Source organism: Amblyraja radiata, chromosome 3 (genome assembly GCF_010909765.2).
Source record: "Amblyraja radiata isolate CabotCenter1 chromosome 3, sAmbRad1.1.pri, whole genome shotgun sequence".
Classification (NCBI taxonomy): domain Eukaryota; kingdom Metazoa; phylum Chordata; class Chondrichthyes; order Rajiformes; family Rajidae; genus Amblyraja; species Amblyraja radiata.
Window position 1 is genome coordinate 113553723 of NC_045958.1, and position 20960 is coordinate 113574682.

At 40.5% G+C, this 20960-nt stretch overlaps 1 protein-coding gene across 1 annotated transcript in view; it reads right to left on the reverse strand.

The window, feature by feature from the left end:
• aggf1 (angiogenic factor with G-patch and FHA domains 1) overlaps positions 1 to 19664 on the reverse strand; it is a 32767-nt gene extending 13103 nt beyond the window's left edge. Inside the window, exons 1-10 of the mRNA XM_033018614.1 lie at positions 19583 to 19664; positions 19390 to 19468; positions 17672 to 17877; positions 13965 to 14064; positions 13393 to 13628; positions 11547 to 11678; positions 9743 to 9919; positions 3922 to 4243; positions 1571 to 1676; positions 383 to 434 (exon numbers count right to left, since the gene is read on the reverse strand). Of these exons, the coding sequence (XP_032874505.1) occupies positions 383 to 434; positions 1571 to 1676; positions 3922 to 4243; positions 9743 to 9919; positions 11547 to 11678; positions 13393 to 13628; positions 13965 to 14064; positions 17672 to 17863 (1317 nt within the window). The 5' untranslated portion in view covers positions 17864 to 17877; positions 19390 to 19468; positions 19583 to 19664. The remainder of the gene's footprint in view (positions 1 to 382; positions 435 to 1570; positions 1677 to 3921; positions 4244 to 9742; positions 9920 to 11546; positions 11679 to 13392; positions 13629 to 13964; positions 14065 to 17671; positions 17878 to 19389; positions 19469 to 19582) is intronic.
• Between the last annotated feature and the right edge of the window lie 1296 nt (positions 19665 to 20960).

The window sequence follows — 20960 nt, forward strand, 5'->3', positions numbered from 1 at the left end:
GGCAGGGATAGATAGATTCTTGATTAGTAGGGTGTCAGGGATTATGGGGAGAAGGTAGGGGAATGGGGTTGAGAGGGAATGATAGATCAGCCATGATTGAAATGAGGAAGACCAGGAGCTCTCACATATACTGCAGCTGCAAAGAATCGTTTCCATATTATAATTTTGTCCAGATTAAAGGATTTTGTCCGTTTTTAAAGGACCATCAGTTGTCCGAAAATCGGTGGTATACCCATGTTAGATTTTACTATGGAAAACAAAGCAATTGATTTTATAACAAAATTAAACAAAATCTCTCAAAAGTAATTAATCACTAATGATAATCATGTAAATTCCATTCTGTTTTCTGCAACGTCCAGTTTAATATGGTTACATTACGAACCTTACTAACTCCAAGTTCAGCTATTCTGATTGCGTGGCCCATATCTTTCTCTCTGTTGAATAAAAATATATTATATACTTAAAGTAAAGCACATTGAAACGAAGTAAAGCACATAGCATAATAAACACTTTATACTTCTATTGTTTTTAGAAGTTAATCTCATATGCAACGCTATTTATCCATTTCCTGAATTTCAGCAATAAATCTTGGGCATTAATTATTTAACATTTAAGTGACAAAAATATCTAAGGGAATCACTGCCTCTCTAAGAAATCCCATGTTTCTCACAATCATGCATTGTTAAAAGTAGAACATTGTTTATTGGAAAAAAATTACATTCAGAAATTATAGAAAGAACACTTTAACCAACAATTATTTGGAAGTTTTTGGTAACTTTCCATTTTAAAACCAATCACGAATAAAAATCTCTATTCCAATAAACTGCATTATTCATATATATTTTTTAATTGGCAATATAATTTTTTTCAAATTTGAGGAATAATAAATGAATAATAATATTATGTGATACTGATGCAACATAAAATGAGGACAGGGAAATTATATCTTCTAGTACTGAACTGAACAAAGTACCTTTTTTTTGTGCCATACTTATTAATCCGTTTTTTTAAATTCAGTGAATTCATATATTGGAGTAAAGTAATGGATCCAATCACGATGTGTGCACTATTAAAAGATTTTTGAAAACCCCATGCACTTGTATTATAGTTCATCTCTGCTGTTTTTGACTATGGCAAGTTTCATTCTTTTTAAAAAATCCAAAAAGACCAACTTTATACACCTCAGATGATAAATAAGGTACTAATTTGATTGCATTAGGAGCTTCCGTGGACTTGAATGATGGACATGATCCATGATTCTGATAATATCAGTGAATAATGGTCATCATTACAAAGAAGGATATGATTTTCTACTTTAATCACAACGGTAAAATCATTGGGGGTTATGGGGAGAAGACAGGAGAATGGGGTTGAGAAGGAAAGATTGATCAGCCATGATTGAATGGTGGAGACCTGATGGGCTGCATAGCCTAATTCTGCTCCTACAACTTATGAACATAATTCACCCACAAAACCTTTCCAGAATCTCTCTATACCGTTCTAGCTAAAATCCTTATTCAAAATGTTCTTTTGATTACTGCTGGATAACAAAATCTGTATTGTCCTATACCTCCCAATAGTAGCGGTCTTTACTGCAGTGATGATGAACAGTGTACCAAGTTCCAGGACTGGTGATCGGACTACCATCACCCGGATACATGGAGGCCATAATTGACCTATATGGTAGAAAATAATATTGATTAGACATTTTAATAGACTTGGATATACCCACAAGAAAGTGCAATACATATTTTTGGGTTTAAATCATTTAAGAGCGCTTTTGGCTAAAACCTCAACAGAGCAGATACTGTTTATCTGCTCCAAATCTCCTCATAATTGGAGACAATCACGAAAAGCTGGGGTTACTTAGCGGGTCAGACAGCATCTCTGGATAAAAGTAATGGGTGACGTTTCGGGTCCAGACCCTTCTTCAGTTGCCTGAAGTCAATGAGTTCAATAATTCTTGCTCAAATGGAAAATAAGTTATGCTGTCTCTCAAGCTTCAGATGGGCCTCACAATAACCGTGCAGCTGGCCACAGACAGATTGGCCAGAGTGGAAGTGGGATGGAAAATGGGAAATGCCAGGACCTCGGTCACAATGAACCACTGGCAAAGCATTTGTACTTCAGGATGGTGCACCATTTGGAGGGGAATCTGCAGATGATGATCTTCCCATGAACTGCTGCCGTTGTCCTTTATCATGATAGAAGTCACTATTTGGTTGTGATATCGTTGTTTCCCAGGTAAGTATCTGCAGTGCATTTTGTGAAAGCACACACCTTAACCATTGTACTTATAGTAGGAATGAACATTTAAGGAGCTTGATAGCACACTATTCAAGCAGGCTACTTGGTCCTACATTTATCACCCATGCCAGGCTTGATGCAGGCTTCTTGAAAGTGATTGCAGCTACCCTCATCCAGACAAATAGAGAACATTCTATCATGGTTCTGGCTTACATTTTGGAAAGGTCTTGAGATGTCAGGAGATGAGTCAAATGCTGCAGGATATCTAGTTTCTGACCTGCTTTTGTAGCCATGGTGTTTATGTGGCTGGTCCAAGGGAGTTTCTAGTTATGGTTTGGTACTCTGATGGTTAATGGTGGCTCTCATGATATTGATACTGTGATGTAGCATTGGTAATGCCATTGAATGCCAAGAGTGGTTGACTGCATTCTTTCGTGTGAAAAATGGTCCATGCTTGGCAGTTCTATGGATCGAATGATACCTGCCATTTATCAACCACGCCAGGGATAGGCTGCTTCATCTGTTGAAAGTTGCTAATGGAACTGGACATTGTGGGATCACCAGCAAATATCTGTAGTTGACTTTATGGTGGGAGAAAGGTCATTGAGGAAGCAGTGGAGGATGACTGAGCCTCGCATTCTATCTGGAATAACTCCACAATGCTAACCTGAGACTGGGGTTATTGATCTCTGATATCCATAACCATCTTCCTTTGTTAGATGTATGACTTCAACCATTGGGGTATTTTCATTTTCATGCTTATTTACTTCAATTTTACCAGGGTACCTTGATACTATACTCAGTCAAATACTGCCTCATTCGCAATCTCTCTCACCTTACCTCTACCATCTAGAAATACTCAGCTGGGCAAGACTATAATGTTAACTTTATCTTTCCACAGATTCTGCCTAATCTTCTGAGCATTAAAAATAGCATTCTCTATTTTTATTTCAGATTTCCATCTTTGCAATTCTCATTTACTCTGGAATTTAGCACTTTGGACCAAGGCTGTGATGAAGTCTGGAGTTATCTGTTCCTACTGAATCATTTTACTGATGAATAGGAGTGGACTGATAGTGTGGCAATTAGCCAATTTGGATTTGTCTATGCTCGTTGATGTATTTGGACATTTTCCTAATATCTCATTTCATTGAGATGCAATTATTTTTCCCATCACTCATGTTAAGCTGACATGATTATGATCTCTTGGAAGTTTTCCAGCGATCAATGTAATTATGCTTATTGGACGTACTAATTTGCCTTTCTTAAACAATGATGCTTTGCCAGTGTCCACCAGTCTTTTGCCACTGCACCTTTATTTAGAATTACCAAGTGTGAAAGAGCACCTTTACTTTCACTTCCCTTCAGTTCCGTTTATCCAGAAAAGGGTCCTGTTCCAGAGTTGTATTAGTTTACTTACATTTCCCCTTCTTTTGCAATCTCACTTTCTGATTTGCTAACAGCCAGGTTTGTCTTGGTAAACATTAAAGTGTTACTTTGCTTAAATGTCATTCTGATATCGCTATCATATGACTCTCTTATCTATCCCTTACTGGGTCTATCCCAAGCCTGATTTTTTGATGGATATACAATATTTTATCATTTTATTTTTGCAACTAATATTTCTCTCCCGATTTTATCTAAATTTAAATAGTATTGTTTAAAATCGTTTACCTTCTTTCATATTCTCATTGTCTTCACCTTCATCTGATTCTTCCGTCTCTTCATCTACAAAACTACTTTGCTCGGAATCTGTAATTTCTCCTTCCTCTGGTTCACTAGCAAACCCAGCCTCATCCTCTTCTTCCAGTTTCATTTTGACATCCCCTTCACCTTGGACACTCAAATCTAGCTTTTGATTGAGTCCATTGGATGAACTGTTATCAATATCCACCACTTTTGTTTTCCTTCGTTTTTCCGATGATGATAATTTGCTCTCTTCCTGGTCCCAGAATCTACAATTGCTTGAAGCTTTTGATATTTCTGATTCAATATCCTTAGGAGGAAATAATACAAAAATATTAAAGGACCAGTCTTGGAAGAGCTTTATGATATCTGTCAATGACAAACAGAATCTCAAATCTTTTAAATATCACTGATTCTTGGATATAATAGGCCATAGATCAGGTGGGCAGAGAAATGGCAGATGGAGTTCAACGCGGACACGAGTGATGTGTTGCACTAAACTGCTGCTGTTACACCAATCTTAAAGAAACCTGGTCTTGATCCCTCCTCTCTCATTAACTACCGCCCAATCTCAAACCTCCCCTTTCTTTCAAAAACCCTGGAGCGTATCGTTGCGTCGCAACTTCATTCCCACCTCCTAACCTACTTGAACCCCTCCAATCTGGCTTTCGCCCCCTCCATAGCACAGAAACTGCTCTCCTCAAAGTCCTCAATGGCCTCCTCACCTCTGCTGACACTGGTTCCCTCAACATCCTCATCCTCCTCGACCTGAGCGCAGCCTTCGATACAGTGAACCATAACTATTGCAACTCACTTCTCCTTGGCATCAGCTCCACCTACATCAACAGACTCCAACTGGTCCAGAACGCAGCTGCCCGACTCATCACCCACACCAAATCCTGGCATCACATCACTCCAGTCCTCAAACAACTTCACTGGCTTCCCATCTCCCACCTACAAAATCCTGATCCTCACCTACAAAGCCCTCCACCATCTGGCCCCCCCATATCTCACTGACCTCCTCTCTCCCTACCAACCCTCACGGTCCCTCAGATCCACATCAGCCGGTCTCCTCTCCATCCACAAGTCCAACCTCCGCAGTTTTGGGGACAGAGCCTTCTCCAGGGCAGCTCCCAGGCTCTGGAACTCCCTCCCCCAACTGATCCGCAATTCCGTGTCCCTCACCATCTTCCAGTCCCAACTCAAGACCCATGTCTTCACCTCTGCCTATCCTTAGCCCCACGTCCCCCTCCCTTTTCATCTGTGCATTAATTGCCTCATATTGTGTTTTGAATTGAATTCTGTCTTTACTTTGTGTACTAGTCATGTCTCTACTATTTATTTCATTCCCCTTACATGTTTTTCCTCTACCTGCTAAATTTTTGTAAGGTGTCCTTGAGACTCTTGAAAGGCGCCCATAAATAAAATGTATTATTATTATTACGCAAAACGTAAACAAGAAGGGTACAGTAAATGGCAGGACTCTTGGGAGCAATGACCAGTGGGCATAGATTTAAGGTGAAAGAGGGAAAGATTAAAAGGAGATTTGTGAGGCAATTTAAAAAAAAACTTTACACAGAATGTTTCCTGGAGGCTTATAGGATAGGGGGATATAAACAATGTGCTAATGGGATTCATTTAAATTGGCGTCATTAGTTTAAATCAGCACGGCCTTTGGGAGCCGAAGGGCCAGTTCCTGGTCTGTACTGTTTCGTGTTCTAATTATATATAATGAAATATTTCAGAATGGGAACGTATTTGTGATATGCAAAATAAGTGTCCTGCAATCATTGCGTATCAACTAGTACTATGAACAAAGTGATGCCGAATTTAAAATATACTTTTGTTAATAAATCAACTGCTTAAAAACATAAATCACTTACGTGCCTTTAATTAAATGTAAAACTTTGGATGTGACCTTAGAAGGGATTGCTAAAGCAACTTCGACAAATGTAGTCAATATCTGGCCATATTCGCATACTTGACGACATATACATGAATTAGGAGCAGCATGCTTGTTGAACTCTCAATCCTGCTCCATTATTTAATAAGATCAGATCTGATCTTACTTTTAACAACCATAAGACTTGTTTTCGACATGCAAGGAAAAATAGGTGTTCCACTAACTCTATCACAATATTTTAATTGTAATAAACTGTAAAAAAGTTATTTACAAACAGATACACAACCTCAAAGATAGACACAAAAACCTGAGGAACTCGGCAGGGTCAGGCAGCATCACTGGAGCAAAAGAATAGGCTCAGCGATCGTTTTGCTGAACACCTCCGCTCAGTCAGCCTAAACCTACTGATCTCCCAGTTGCTAAACACTTTAACTCCCCCTCCCATTCCCACACTGATTTTTCTGTCCTGGGCTTCTTCCATTGTCAGAACAAGGCCCAGCTCAAATTTCTAGGAGCAACACCTCATATGTCGTTTGAACAGCTTAAACCCCAGCGGTATGAACATTGACTTCTCTAACTTCTAGTAACTCCTGCATTCCCGCTCTCTCCATCCTACCCCCCTACCCAGTTCTCCGATTAGTCTGACTGTCCTTGTTTACATTTTATCTGTTTGCTTTGTTGTTACCTTCTCCTAGCTAACAATGATCTATTCTACATTTTCCTTGATCTCCGTCCCCTTGTCTCGTTTTCACATCTTACACTTCCTTATCTCTGTATCTCCCTCTCCCAATTCAGTCTGAAGAAGAGTCACAACCCGAAACGTCACCCATTCCTTCTATCCAGAGATGCTGCCTGTCCCGCTGAGTTACTCCAGCATTTCGTGTCTAGCTTCTGAAACATACAGATACAGAACCTCCATCCCCACTGTATGTCAATTGAAGGAACTAACCGAAGATGAATGACAACTTGTAAAAATAGATTTCCTTTTTAGATTTTAGATTTTCAGCAATTTAACAATATCCAATTTTCAGCAATTTAACAATATCCAATTTTCAGCAATTTAACAATATCCAATTTTCAGCAATTTAACAATATCCAATTTTCAGCAATTTAACAATATCCAATTTTCAAACCACACAACATGGCTCAATAATAGAAGTTGAGATGCAGATAATAGAATTGGGATGTTAATCTTGTTTACCCCACCTAAATTCCTCCGGGAATCTAGTCAGCTTGCATTTCTGAATTTTGAGACAATATCAAACAAAAACAAATTATTGCAGATGATGGCAACCAGAAATAACTAGAATTCTGTAAACACCGAGCAAATCCTTGTCAATTTGCAGTTTGAGCTCAGGATGTTTTTCTCTTTACTATTATCTTCCATGGAAATCATACTGTAAATAATTCTCTCAAATTGCCTGGAATTGAAGCTTCATTGTGCAAGGTACCATTCAGTTAGATTCTCCTCCTCCTTATAGTGAGACCTGAATATCAATTAAAGATCCAATGAACTCCAATTAGTTTCATTTTTTTTAAATCACTTAAAGGAGGGCTTCAGATTTTAATCTGGAAAAGCCTTTAATAGATTGTATCTTTGCCACAAAAGGTTTTCACAATCTTATGTTTGATTTTAAAAAAATCTCAATATTGAATCAAATGAAAGACTGCCAAAAAGGAATGATCAAGGGAAGAAAGCATCAAAGTAGTATGTGCCTCAAATATGTATCAAAATTTCACAAAACTTGGTGTAACATTGAGTTTGATTTCTTTCAGGTTATGTTTGTCATAAGTCATAAGGTGATAGGAGCAGAATTAGGCCATCAAGTCCACTCCGCCATTCAATCATGGCTGATCTATCTCTCCCTCCTAACCCCATTCTTTTGCCTTTCCCCATAATCCCTGACACCTGTACTAATTAAGAAATCATGTATGATTAATAGATCATTCCCAGCATTTGTAGGACTGATGTTTGTAACAGAAACCTGTTTGTTGGTCATTAATCTACCTGTTGCTGATTCTGACCATCCCAAAGAAGATATCTTCAAGTTAGCCATTGATTCTGTCATTTGCAGCACCTAGGGACAGGAGGAACAGAATCTAATGAATAGTTGGACATTTATTTAAAAAAAAAACAAAGTCCTTAGCAGACGGAGCATTAAGTTTAATGTTCTTTGTCACAGAATAGTGACAAGATGGGTGCTGGGCCAGTTAACCTACAAGACAGTGTAATACCTGTCATTGCCTGGTCCAGGCAGGGATGGCAAAAAAGCAGATTGTGCATCTGTTCGTTTCTACAAAGACTTAATCTCACACAAACCAGGAAATGGGATAAAATTATGTGTATGTACTATAAAAAGTGATCAGATGAATGGATATTGCCATTCACATACAAATCAGAAAAATGGGATAAAATGATGTGCATGTACCATTAAGAGTCAACAAGATGAATGGATATTGATATTCACATCCATTTTGATATAATTGATCTAATATGACATACACGCAGACCACTTTTTTTACTCCTTGTGAAATTATTGTTGCAGCAAGTGACAGCTCAGGATTGATGCAAGAACAACTTCTTTTTTTTTGGTACATGTTCCTCCTAGCCATAGGTCAAATGATATGTTACACAAAATGCAACTTTCCTCAAATGATTGCATGTGGTTGTTACAATTGTTACGTTTGCACATGCAACACTTCTGCAATCTGCCCTTCATCTGGTCTTAAAAAAGCATTATTGTGAACCTTCACCTGACATCTACATGGTCAATGGAAAAGCCCGAAGCAAAATGTTATATATTTAGGCTGCTTTAATTAAATTTATTGTTTGGAAGAAAAAGGAATATGCGTACTATTCAGGTGAGAGAAGGGAGCTACAAGTGGAAAATATGGACAATCCATGAAGGTTGTCATAGATCCGTAAGGCAATAAATAGATATTGATGGAAAATATTAATGGTGTTGAAATACAATCGGAGACAAGAACTACCAGACGCTTCAAAATTATTTTTTAAAGATGGAGGAATAGAGGCACATACACATGAATTATCAAAATAGTTACTTCTATACACAAAGGAGGAGGATCAACTATAAAAGAAACTGCTAACCAATGCTGTCGGTATCGCTGACTGTTAAAGAGGTTCATTAAAACTTAACAACTCCTGATGTTCTAGCATGATTTTATTTAAAAGATATTTTGAATCATCTACAAAGTGGATAGAAGTGTCTCCCAATGAATCATTGAATCAATGGTATTCATTGGTAAGCATGCAGCAAAAGCTTTACACTATCCCTCCAAATTCAAACTTCGACACGAGGCAAAATTTATTCCCTAGTTTTTTCCTCTCGTCAAAGCTCCATCCACATAGGGTGATATCTTATCAGTATAGGTTTCCCCGAGGCCTCACATTACTCATTGAAAACTGCTTCCTAGTGACGTACAGCTCCATTATCCTTCTGCATCCAGCTTGAGTTTGCACCGGGAGTTGGGGACAGCGTTGAAGAGCATGGATGTTGGTACTGATCCCCCTGGCAGTCTTTGTTGAGACATGGTGACTTTATTGCACAGGTGGACATGCGGTTATCTGCTCCTCAGCATAATCTACAAAAGTGGTGCAATATCCACATTTTGCTAATGGGAAATCGCAAGTAATGTCATCAACTCAGTGATTGAGAATCAATCAACATTCATGTGGCCCTCGGAGCATTAACTCAAGATAACTGCTGGCCGAGGAAATAAACAGAGAAGGCAGAGTGACAAGTAAACTGGAAACAGAGACTGAATGGTCAGAATTCTTAAAGCACAACATCTTGAAACTTTACTCTCTCCTCATTCTAACAAGACCTTGTGTTGGCACAGCAGGTTGGATTACACTATTTCCATTGATAACTGAGTGCAACATACCTTTCCTTCTTTTGACTCTAGCTTTTCAATTACTTTACGTTTTTTCTTCACCTTTCTCTCCGCATGTGCCGTGTGGTATGAATGTAGATCCACTCGAGAATGAAACTGGTAGAGGCCGCTCCCAGCATCATAATAATAGTAAATTCCAGTGTTTGGATCATAGTAGAGCTGGTTTGTCTAGCCAATGTAGAAATGTAGAAAACAAATGTAGAATTACAAACTATTAAATTAATCCACGATACATAGTTTTTGAATGTAAATACTAAGCTACATTAGTAAACTAAGAAACTGTAGCATAGGTTAAAATTTTAATATTTTAACATAACTTGTTATGCACTTATTATGGTAAAACAGAGCTGATATAGATTTTTGCTATCCAAAATGCAAAACTTTGGTACTAGACGGGTGAAAATGATCAAGCAGTATAAGATACTTTTCATGGGCAAATCAAAGAGTATGCAAACTCTGATTATGCATACAGATCAAATTAAATTTGCTTACAATAGGCTAATTACTCTATAGGCTCTCCCTAGTTCGAACAAGGACCCAGCCATGGTAACATGAATATTCACTTAATATTTTACACAAAATCACATACATGTTGATTCATGACCGAGTACTCTTCCAGATGAGAGATCGCTAATTTGGAAATGTTCTCACAGTACAAGCAAGATTTTAAATCTGTACCTGCTTCTGTCATTACTTGAAAATCAAATGCAAGTATTTCAATAGTTCTTACTGTATTGTGATGACGTTCTGATCAACTTTCCCTCTCTAACCCAGGGCCTTGATCCCAATTACAAGCCTTTATCAGGCTACTTAAGATAGACCAGAGGAAAAATGCCTATTATTCCTAGCACCTTCATGATCTATATTGCTCAACTTGTCAACTAGTGAAATAAAAGCCTTTAAGTAGCCCAACAGTGTCATGAATAAATTTCAGCCTTATTTTATAAGGTAAATAGCAAGTATATTTGGAATTAATTACTAATAGTTTATGAATTTACTGTAATCTGCTACATTAAATGGATTTAAGAGCTGTTCAAAATGGAAGGATTTTGATTGAGGGAGAAAAAAAATGTTTTCGCTCATGAAATTATATGTTTATACGATAATTCCAAAATGAATGGATGCTTTTGAAGATCAAAACCAGGAAATGTCAGCACTCAAGCAAAAACACAAAGTGCCAGGGTAACTCAGTGGGTCAGTCAGCATCTCTGGAGAACATGTATAGGTGATATTTATAGTCAGAACCCTTGTTCACACAAATTCAGTGGACTGCTCGATTCATTATGTCTGTCCATACCATGCAGAACAATCCATTTTATGTCAACCCTATTTCATGCTTTCAATATTTTGTTCTTTGTGTAATCTAATTGCATTTTATCTGTCATGATCAATTGAATTTGCAAGCCATTAAATCCCATCAAAAAAACTCTCTCATAAACCTACCAATCTCCTTCACATAAGGCTTCTATTTTCCCCAATTCACTGTTGCTTTTATCAACCCCTCTTAAATTTTCAAATGATCTCCTGATACTTCCCACATTCCAAGTTGCAGTGAATGGCATATTGATAAGAACCCAAACATAATAGAAACGTCTAATTCACACATCTTCATTAAAATAAAACAGTGCATCCAAAAATGTTCATATTATTCAAAGTATCCATTGCCTTGTACAGACAACGCCTTCATTTTTTAAAATGTGGCCTATTAAAACACACTAATAATGCAGTTATTTAAATGTTAATTTGTTTAAATGAAAGTGAAATCAATAATGGATAAGGGAATACAAATCGTTACCGAATCATAATAGAAGCCAGTACTGTAATCATAATATAACCCACTACTTTCATCATATGTGAAACCTGTCTGAGACATGGCAGTTTCTGCTGTAGCACGCAAACTATCGGCCAGGGATGTATTCATCGAGTCCTTGAAAGAAACAAGAAAAATGGTCGTAGATAAATTAACGTACAAAATAATTTTTTTAACTTTCAATATTAACAATCGATTAGGATTTGGAGAAAGAACAGTACCACTCACTGCTGAAGCAACAATCTACAAAATTAGAAAGATTGACCCAAATTTTGTGCTCAAAAACCATCTATTTACTCAAGAGGGAAATGGAAAAGCACAGGGATTTAGAGGGAGAATTCCTGCAGACAGGTTCTCTGCTGTTTTAAAATGTAGTCATGAACCCTGTGGTAATGAGTTGAGTGTTTGGTGACACTGGGCAGGTGAATATGTTGTAACAGTCACTGGTGGGGCAGAGGCAACATAAACAGAAGATACATTTTAAATATATATGGAATTAAGTAGCAATTAAGGACAGTGAAGACAGAAAAGGGTTGTGAGGGACCTTTGTGGGAGAAGTTCAAGTATAAAGGCTTTGATGGAGAGAATGACCGTATCAAGGATAGAAAATATATTTAAAAAATAAGTTACAGTATGTTGGGAAAATCTTGACAAATTTTGCATAAGTGGTAATTTATTTTTAAACGATACAAATGATTCAATCATTACACTACGAAATGCAATGATTTACCCATTACATATATTTCAATAGCTTAGATACAATAAACCCCAATAATCCACTACTAGACTCTTTGGCAATTCTATTGTTTTAGCAGAGGTGATGTTTCATGCGTTACCCTGAAATTAACTGGTGCCCCAGATCCCATTCTCTCCAAAAAATCATCAGCTACCCAGTCACTGCACCCTGACAGGTCCCGACCTGAAACGCCAGCAGTCTGAAGAAGGGTCCGAAGCAAAACGTTGCCGATCCATGTTCTCCACAGATGCTGCTTCATCAAATGGGTTATTCCGGCACTGTGTCTCTTTTACGTACAGCAGCATCTGCAGTTTCTTGTGTCTACAGTCACTGCACTCTCTTGAAACTCATTGGCACCCTTTGTTCCCCACTCCCAAAACTCATCAAATCCACTTTTGTTGTGTGCTCTGAAACTAGTTGGCTCCCACGCTTCCCTGACACTAAGTGGAAACGTCTTTATGCTGTTCTTTGAAACTCACTTTAAACTTAATTGTCTGACAGGAACATTTATCGTCACATTATGTTATATTATACTTTTATAATCCCAGCCTCAGGTCGGCCGACTTGGGGCTACTGGCTATCCCGCGGTCTAGGTTTAAGCTCAGGGGTGACCACGCTTTTGTGGTTGCAGCACCTAGACTGTGGAACAGCATCCCCCTCCTCATCAGAGCTGCCCCCTTTAAGTCACGACTCAAAACCGATTTCTACTCCCTAGCGTTTTTGAGTCACTCTGAGGGGGCGCTGTAAACAGTTTATGTATGTATTGTTAGGTCTGTCTACCGTTGTATGTATCAAATTAGTACCTGCACTGATGTGAAGCACTTTGGTCATCGTGAGTTGTTTTTAAATGTGCAATACAAATACATGTATTATTATTATTATTGCCTATCAACATCTCCCTACAGCTTAGGCCCTGCATTCCTGGTACCATCCTTGTAAATCTTCTCTGTATTCTTTCCAGCTTAATAGCATTTTTTTTATAGCAGGAAGGCCAAAACCCAACACAATACTCCAGGTGCGGCCTCCCCAACACCTTGTACAACTGTAACATAATGTCTCAACTTCTACAGTTAAACTATCACAAGCACTACATACCCTTGTATCATCATCCACATTCTTATGGTCTGTTCCATCTGGTAACGTTGATTTATCCAGATATTCGGTGCACTGATAATTATCTGTCTCAACAATTTCTGAGTACTGGTAGCTGTCTGTCTGTGGTTGTGTTTGAGACTGAACTGGAACAGAATCTGTAACATCGCCTGGCACTCGCCTCCTTTCATTCTCATCATTTTCCAGCTGATAATAAAAATCAACATCTTCTTGGTAGTCTAGAGAACAGAGACAAAGTAACGAGAATTATGCACTAAGTTTTTTTTACAATATCTATTTTGTTTGTCATGGTAAAAAAATATTAAAAGTGTTTTGCTTCAGAATATTTGGTCCTAACATGTGGTAATATTTCAAAAACATCTGGCAAGGCGATAAATGTCAAGTTCTTTTGCACTTTCAGACGAAACTGTGAACTAATGTTGCCCATCACCTAGAGGATTTCTACAAGTGAAATGTTTTCCTCACAAAAACTAAGAATGTTGTAAATGAAAATTACTCCCAGCAGTAAATTATTTTTCAGGTTTACATTCCATGCACCAATTGTTTCCACATACCTGTGTGTTCATGTGTGAAGCAAAGGTCTGTCTGAACTTCAACGTCAACTCTGTTACTTTCTTCATTTCTTTCATGGGGTTTTTCACTGAGATCTTTAATCTGAAAATATATAACAAGTTTCAAATTTTTGCTTATCACAAATGAAAAATCTACTTTCAAATCACCGTAACAAATTCCCATCCTATTTAAACGGGGGTACACAAGAAGAAGGGTTTCGTCCTGAAACGTTGCCTATTTCCTTCGCTCCATAGATGCTGCTGCGCCCGCTGAGTTTCTACAGCATTTTTGTGTACCTTCGATTTTCCAGCATCTGCAGTTCCTTCTTAAAAACTATTTAAATGAGGGTTCCCCTCCCCTACTATAGATGAGGCTCTCACCAGGGTTTCTACAATACCCCATAACACTGCTCTCTCTCCCCATCCCCCCAATCATAACAAGGGCAGAGTCCCCCTAGTCCTCACTTTCCACCCCAATAGCCGTCACATACAACAAATAGTCCTCCGTCATTTCCGCCACCTCCAACATGACCCCACCACTCGGCACATCTTCCCATCTCCCCCTGTCTGCTTTCCGCAAAGACCGCTCCCTCCGTAACTCCCTGGTCAATTCTTCCCGTACCACTCCCTCCCCGGGCACATTCCCTTGCAGCTGCAAGAAATGCCACACTTGTCGCTTTACCTCCCCCCTCGACTCCACTGAAGGACCCAAGCAGTCGTTCCAGGTGCGACAAAGGTTCACCAGCACCTCCTCCAACCTCATCTATTGCATCCGCTGCTCTAGATGTCAGCTGATCTATATCGGTGAAACCAAGCGTAGGCTTGGCGATCGTTTCGCCAAACACCTCCGCTCGGTCCGCAATAATCTACCTGATCTCCTGGTGGCTCAGCACTTCAACTCCCCCTCCCATTCCGAATCCGACCTTTCTGTCCTGGGCCTCCTCCATGGCCAAAGTGAGCACCACCGGAAATTGAAGGAGCAGTACCTCATATTTCGCTTGGACAGTTTATACCCCAGCGGCATGAACATTGATTTCTCCAATTTCCGGTGGCCCTTATCGTCTCCTCCCCTTCTCAGCTCTTCCTCAGCCCTCTGGCTCCTCCTCTTCCTTTTTTCTTCCTGCACCCCCACCATACATCAGTCTCAAGAAGGGTTTCAGCCCGAAACGTTGCCTATTTCCTTCACTCCATAGATGCTGCTGCACCCGCTGAGTTTCTCCACCACTTTTGTCTCCCATCCTATTTAATTCCATGAATGTGGAATTAGAAATGTAAAACTCAGAGACTATTGAAATTATAAAATGGTTAATGCTACTACTCTTATCTTACTTAACCAGCAGAACTTCTTTTTCATTTTAGCTCATGTACACAACTACTTAGTCCTTAAATATTTTATTTTTAGAGTATTAGAGATACAGCACGGAAACAGGCGCTACAGGATCTAATAAAAACATCTACAGGCACCAATTATAACAGGGCTGGACAAGCTAGATGCAGGAAAAATGTTCCCAATGTCGGGTGAGTCCAGAACCAGGGGCCACAGTCTAAGAATAATGGGGAGGCCATTTGAAACAGAGATGAAAAAAAGTTTTTCATCCAGAGTTGTGAATTGGTGGAATTCTCTGCCACAGAAGGCAGTAGAGGCCAATTGACTGGATGAATTTAAAAGAGAGTTATATAGAGCTCTAGGGGCTAGCGGAATCAAGGGATATGGGGATATGGCAGGCACGGGTTATTGATGGCAGATGATCAGCCATGATTACAATGAATAGCAGTGCTGGCTCGAAGGGCCAAATGGCCTCATCATGCACCTATTTTCTATGTTTCTATACTTTTTTTCCTTTATATCCCCTCCAAATGATAACACCAGCCCAATTTTAGATAACCTCTACCATCCCCCCCCCCCCCCCCCCCCCTTCACCCCCACACCCTCCCTTTCTCCCTCCCCCCCCACACCCCCACTGTGCCTTACCTGGACTCACAACTACTACCCTTTCCCTCCTCCCATATTCCTTCCTCTGGAACAAAGTGGAAAGTCACTGATAAATATCAGATTCCAAGCAGATAATTATAATCTGTCATAATATCCATAAAATATATGATTGGTACATTTTGACATGCTCCATTCTATATAGGCCGTGGGCCGAACATCGAAAATGTGTCTAGAATTCAACTTTCGTGACCCATGTCTGGTAGCTACTTGAAATCTGGCACAGATTTAGATAAAATATCATTGAGAAGGAATTCATAACTCGTCAAGGCAAAACGTTGCACACTAATTAATTAAGCTAAATAGAAAAAGTAACAGCGCCCTCTTGTGCTCAATAATAGGTAGCTGTATATAACTCTATGGGGAGCTGTGGTAGTGCCGAGACTCGAATGGGAACATTGAATATTATTACGCCAATTACACCGGACGGGTGACTTTTGGAACAAGTTCAGGTGGTAAAACTCAGGCAAGAGTCCGACTGGAGGCGTACGGTGAGTGAGACTGTCGCAAAGGTCCCGGGTTTCACCGGCTCCTGAACCCGCCTAATTAATGGGTGAGGACAGATCCTGTGCGTTCCCCAATTTACTGAACCCCACTGACTGCCAGTTACTTTCCTCTGGTAGACACACTTGCTGCAGTAACTCAGCAGGTCAAGCAGCATCCCTGGAGAAAATGGATAGTCGACGTTTCGGGTCCAGACCCTTCATCAGTTTGCGAGTGAGGGGAGAGAGAAACTAAAGATATCTTTATCTCTCAGTCTGAAGAAGGGACTCGACCCAAAACATCACCTATTCCTTTTCTCCAGAGATGCTGCCCGTCCCGCTCAGTTACTCCAGCATCGTGCGTCTACCAGAGGAAAGTAACTTTGTTTTAGGTATTTTGCATGAACCAGTGTCCAGGATCGTTGGACTGGATCTAGATGAGTAAGTGCACTGTTCATTAAGTCTTAGCGGCCTCACTCACCGCCTGACCTCAGGATGTCACGGTGAGACATATCCTCTCTCACTGCATTGCCGTGAACCTGTTGATTAAAATTAATCCAACCACTGTAACTAAAATGAACAAGCAGACCTTTCTCATCCCTATGGTAATTGATGAGATGTGTTCTATTCCTCGCTCCCAGAGTTTATATCAATTCAAACTTGGACACACTAAACAGCAAAAGTAGACTGTACATAATCATTTATTTTCCCAATCTTTTGGTTTAGATTTCATAGGTGGGTATGTCATGAATGGCTAGTTTACAAACAGAAACATAGCATTTTTATTTGTTTATATCAGTACACACGATGTACGAAAGAAAACACTACAATCTCACAATAATAATCATGTCATATCCTTTTTGGAGAACATTGTTACTTTAGTACAGTTGGGTATTTAAAGTATTCTGCTCCAGAGTCTTCCTCAAAGTTGAACTCTTTCAAACGTATGCATGCACAGTAATCTGCAGTTCAATATCTTGCAAAAACTAGATGACAACTAGATGACAATAAGTGCACGCTTTTTTCTTGACGAGTTTCAGATATAATTTCTATAATATTTTTACACAATTTGTTATAAATACAGGTAGATATGGGATGTGGGTCACGAAATGAAACGAAAAAGCACCTCGGCCCACGGTCTAACCGCAAATGCCACTTGAATTTTATATTTTTAATCTCTAATGCACATTTGTAAACTTGAGTTTTGTAGCACTAGTCTCTTTGGATATTTAGTTTACCTGTTTGTACAGCTCTTCGTTGCAACTCTTTGTGTCTTTGTATAGGACTTCGGTATGATTTAACTCTTTCTGCAACACCAGAAGTTGATTTCTACAAGATGTTAATTCTTCCTCCAGGTTAATGACTTTCTGTTTTAAATCACACAGCTCAGAGTTATGATCTGATTGCTGATCCCCGTCTGCTGTCGCCATCTTAAAACCGTCACCTGCAACAAAGCAGAGCAGAGCATTCAGTTTAGTTTATTGTCACGTGTACTGAGGTACAGTGAAAAGCTTTTGTTGTGTTCTGTCCAGTCAGCGGAAAGACAATACATGATTACAATTGAGCCGTTTAGATATATTGTAGATATATGATAAGGGAATAACGTTTAGTACAAGGTAAAGCCAGCAAAGTCCGATCAAGGATTGCCAGATGGTCTCCAGTGAGGTAGATAGTCGTTCAGGACTGCTCTCTGGCTGTGGTAGGATGATTCAGTTGCCTGATAACAACTGGAAAGAAACTGTCACTGAATTTGGAAGGTACACAAAAAAGCTGGAGAAAATCAGCGGGTGCAGCAGCATCTATGGAGCGAAGGAAATAGGCAACGTTTCGGGCCGAAACCCTTCTTCAGACTTAATTTGGAGGTGTGCGTTTTCACACTTCTATAACTTTTGCCTAATGGGAGAGGGGAGAAGAGGGAGTGGCCAGGGTGCGATTCATAGAAACATAGAATAGTTGCAGGAGCAGGCCATTCAGCCCTTCGAGCCAGCATCTCCATTCAATATGATCATGGCTGATCATCTAAAATCAGTCGCCCGTTCCTGCTCTTTCCCCATATCCCTTGATTCCTTTAGCCCAAGGAGCTCTTGAATACATCCAGTGAATTGGCCTCGACTGCCTGCTGTGGCGGATTCATAACTCTCTGGGTGAAAATGTTTTTCCTCATCTCAGTCCTAAATGGCCTACCCCATATTCTTAAACTGTGACCTCGGATTCTGGACTACCCCAACATCGGGAACATTTTTCCTGCATCTAGCCTGTCCAATCCTTTAAGAATTTTATATGTTTCTATAAGATCTCTTAAATTCCAGTGAATACAAGCCCCAGTCGACCCTTTCTTTCATCATCCTTGATTATGCTGCTGGCCTTGCCGAGGCTGCATAAGGTATAAATGAAGTCAATGGAAAGGAGGTTGGTTTGTGTGATGATCTGGGCTGCTTCCACAATTCACTGCAGACAATTCTTTCAGTCAAAGTATGACAAATACTATATATTTTTAGAGAATATACGTACGCACTTCATAGATTGAATAGACGTATCTATTCCAATCTATCCCGCTCATGATTTTACGTACAATATCTTTGGAGAATATATGTACACACACACACACACACACATATATATATATATATATATATATATATATATATATATATATATATATATATATATATATATATATATATGTAAGTATATATCCATAGGCAGGATCTCTGGCAATAGATAGGCAATGGGACCTTTCTTCAGACATATTTGTTGCAATTAACGAGGCATCACCCACTATATAAAATTGAGACGCTGCGATATTTGCCATTTACTGTCACCCAACATGTCTCCTCCTCCTTTTCGTTTGTAATTCACACTATAGAGCATGACAAAGACGGCCGCCTCCCGCAGTATCCATCTATCTATCTATCTATTTCCCTATCTCTGTCTCTTCTCCTCTTGACCTACTTACCATGAAACCAACGTTAAAGGCCGAGATCCCAGTCTCTGCACCTTAAGGTGAGGATTGGCCCTGGCCTCACATGGCAGACCTAGAAAAGCAAATAGATCACGTTACTGCCCGGCACGCACTCATATCCGACCCACGGAAAAAGTTATTTCGCGTTTTGTGAACGACAAATGCAACTGGTGTCAAGCTGCTGTACTTTGCAACCACTCCGCCGCCCGCCATCTTTGCAGCTACTCTCTCCCCCGCGCGTCCGCAGCTGCTGGGGGCGCGCACGGCGGGTTCACTACATGCGTCACTACATGCGTCACCACGCCGCGTCACGCGCCTCACAGGGGGCGCGCACGGCGGGTTCACGCAGCGTCCGCTCCCGGGGGCGCGCACGGCGGGTTCACGCAGCATCCGCCCCACGGTTACGCGCGCTCCATCCCCAGGACTGCTGCAGGACGACAGCCTGAAAAGAGGTTGTCGCGTCGTGGTCGGGTCGTGACGCGGCGTGGTGACGTATGTAGTGACGCATGTAGTGACGCGTGGTGGCTCCCTGTCGCCCCTGGAGTTTGGAATGTTCAAAACCCAGGGGCGACATCTGGGTGCCTCATCGTGTCCTGAGCAAAGATTATAGAGCGGATTCTAGTATCTTTGGTCGTGAGCCCTGTGACACGCTGACGTATGCTGTCCTGTGGGTGACGCCCGGTTAGGGTTAGAGTTGGGGTTAGGCACCACAGATGGGCTGTAAAATATTCTTCCTTCAATGCATGGATTTTAAACATTAATATATTGAAATTAATACAATAAAATCAATTGTGCAAATGAAAAGGTGTCTGAGCGTTGAACCCGAAACGTTGCCTATTTCCTTCGCTCCACAGATGCTGCCTCACCCGCTGAGTTTCTCCAGCATTTTTGTCTACCTTCGATTTTCCAGCATCTGCAGTTCCTTTTTAAACAGATGTCTGAGGTGTTCAGTTTTATTTACAATGTCTTGGTCCGCTTCCAGATCCAATCACTGTCTCTAACTTTTCACAGGGATGGATTGTGAGTGTAGACTGAACTCCCCTCTCCTTCCCCTCTCCCGTTCCCATCCCTCCTTCTCCACTCCCCCCTACCCTTCTCCCCTCCCCTCTACCCTCCCCCCCTTTCTTCCCTCTTCCTCCCTTCTCCACTCCCTCCCCGCTCACATCCCCTTCTCCCCCTCTCCCTCCCTTCTCCCATTCTTCAAACCCCCCTTCCCCAAGTCCAACCCCTGGGGCCCCTGTCACATTTAATTCAGAGATACAGTGCCATTCGGCCGACCGAGTCCGTACCGACCAGCGATCCCCCACACACTATCCCACACACACTAGGGTATACTTATACCAAGCCTATCAACCTAGAGTTAAGGTTAGAGTTAGGGTTAGGGCTAGGGCTAGGGTTAGGGTTAGGGCTAGGGTTAAGGTTACGGTTAGGGTTAGGGATAGGGATAGGGTTAGGGTTAGGGTTAGGGCTAGGGTTAGGGATAGGGATAGGCTTAGGGTTAGGGTTAGGGCTAGGGTTAGGGTTAGGGTTTCCTCCCGCACTACAAAGGCACACAGGCTTGTATA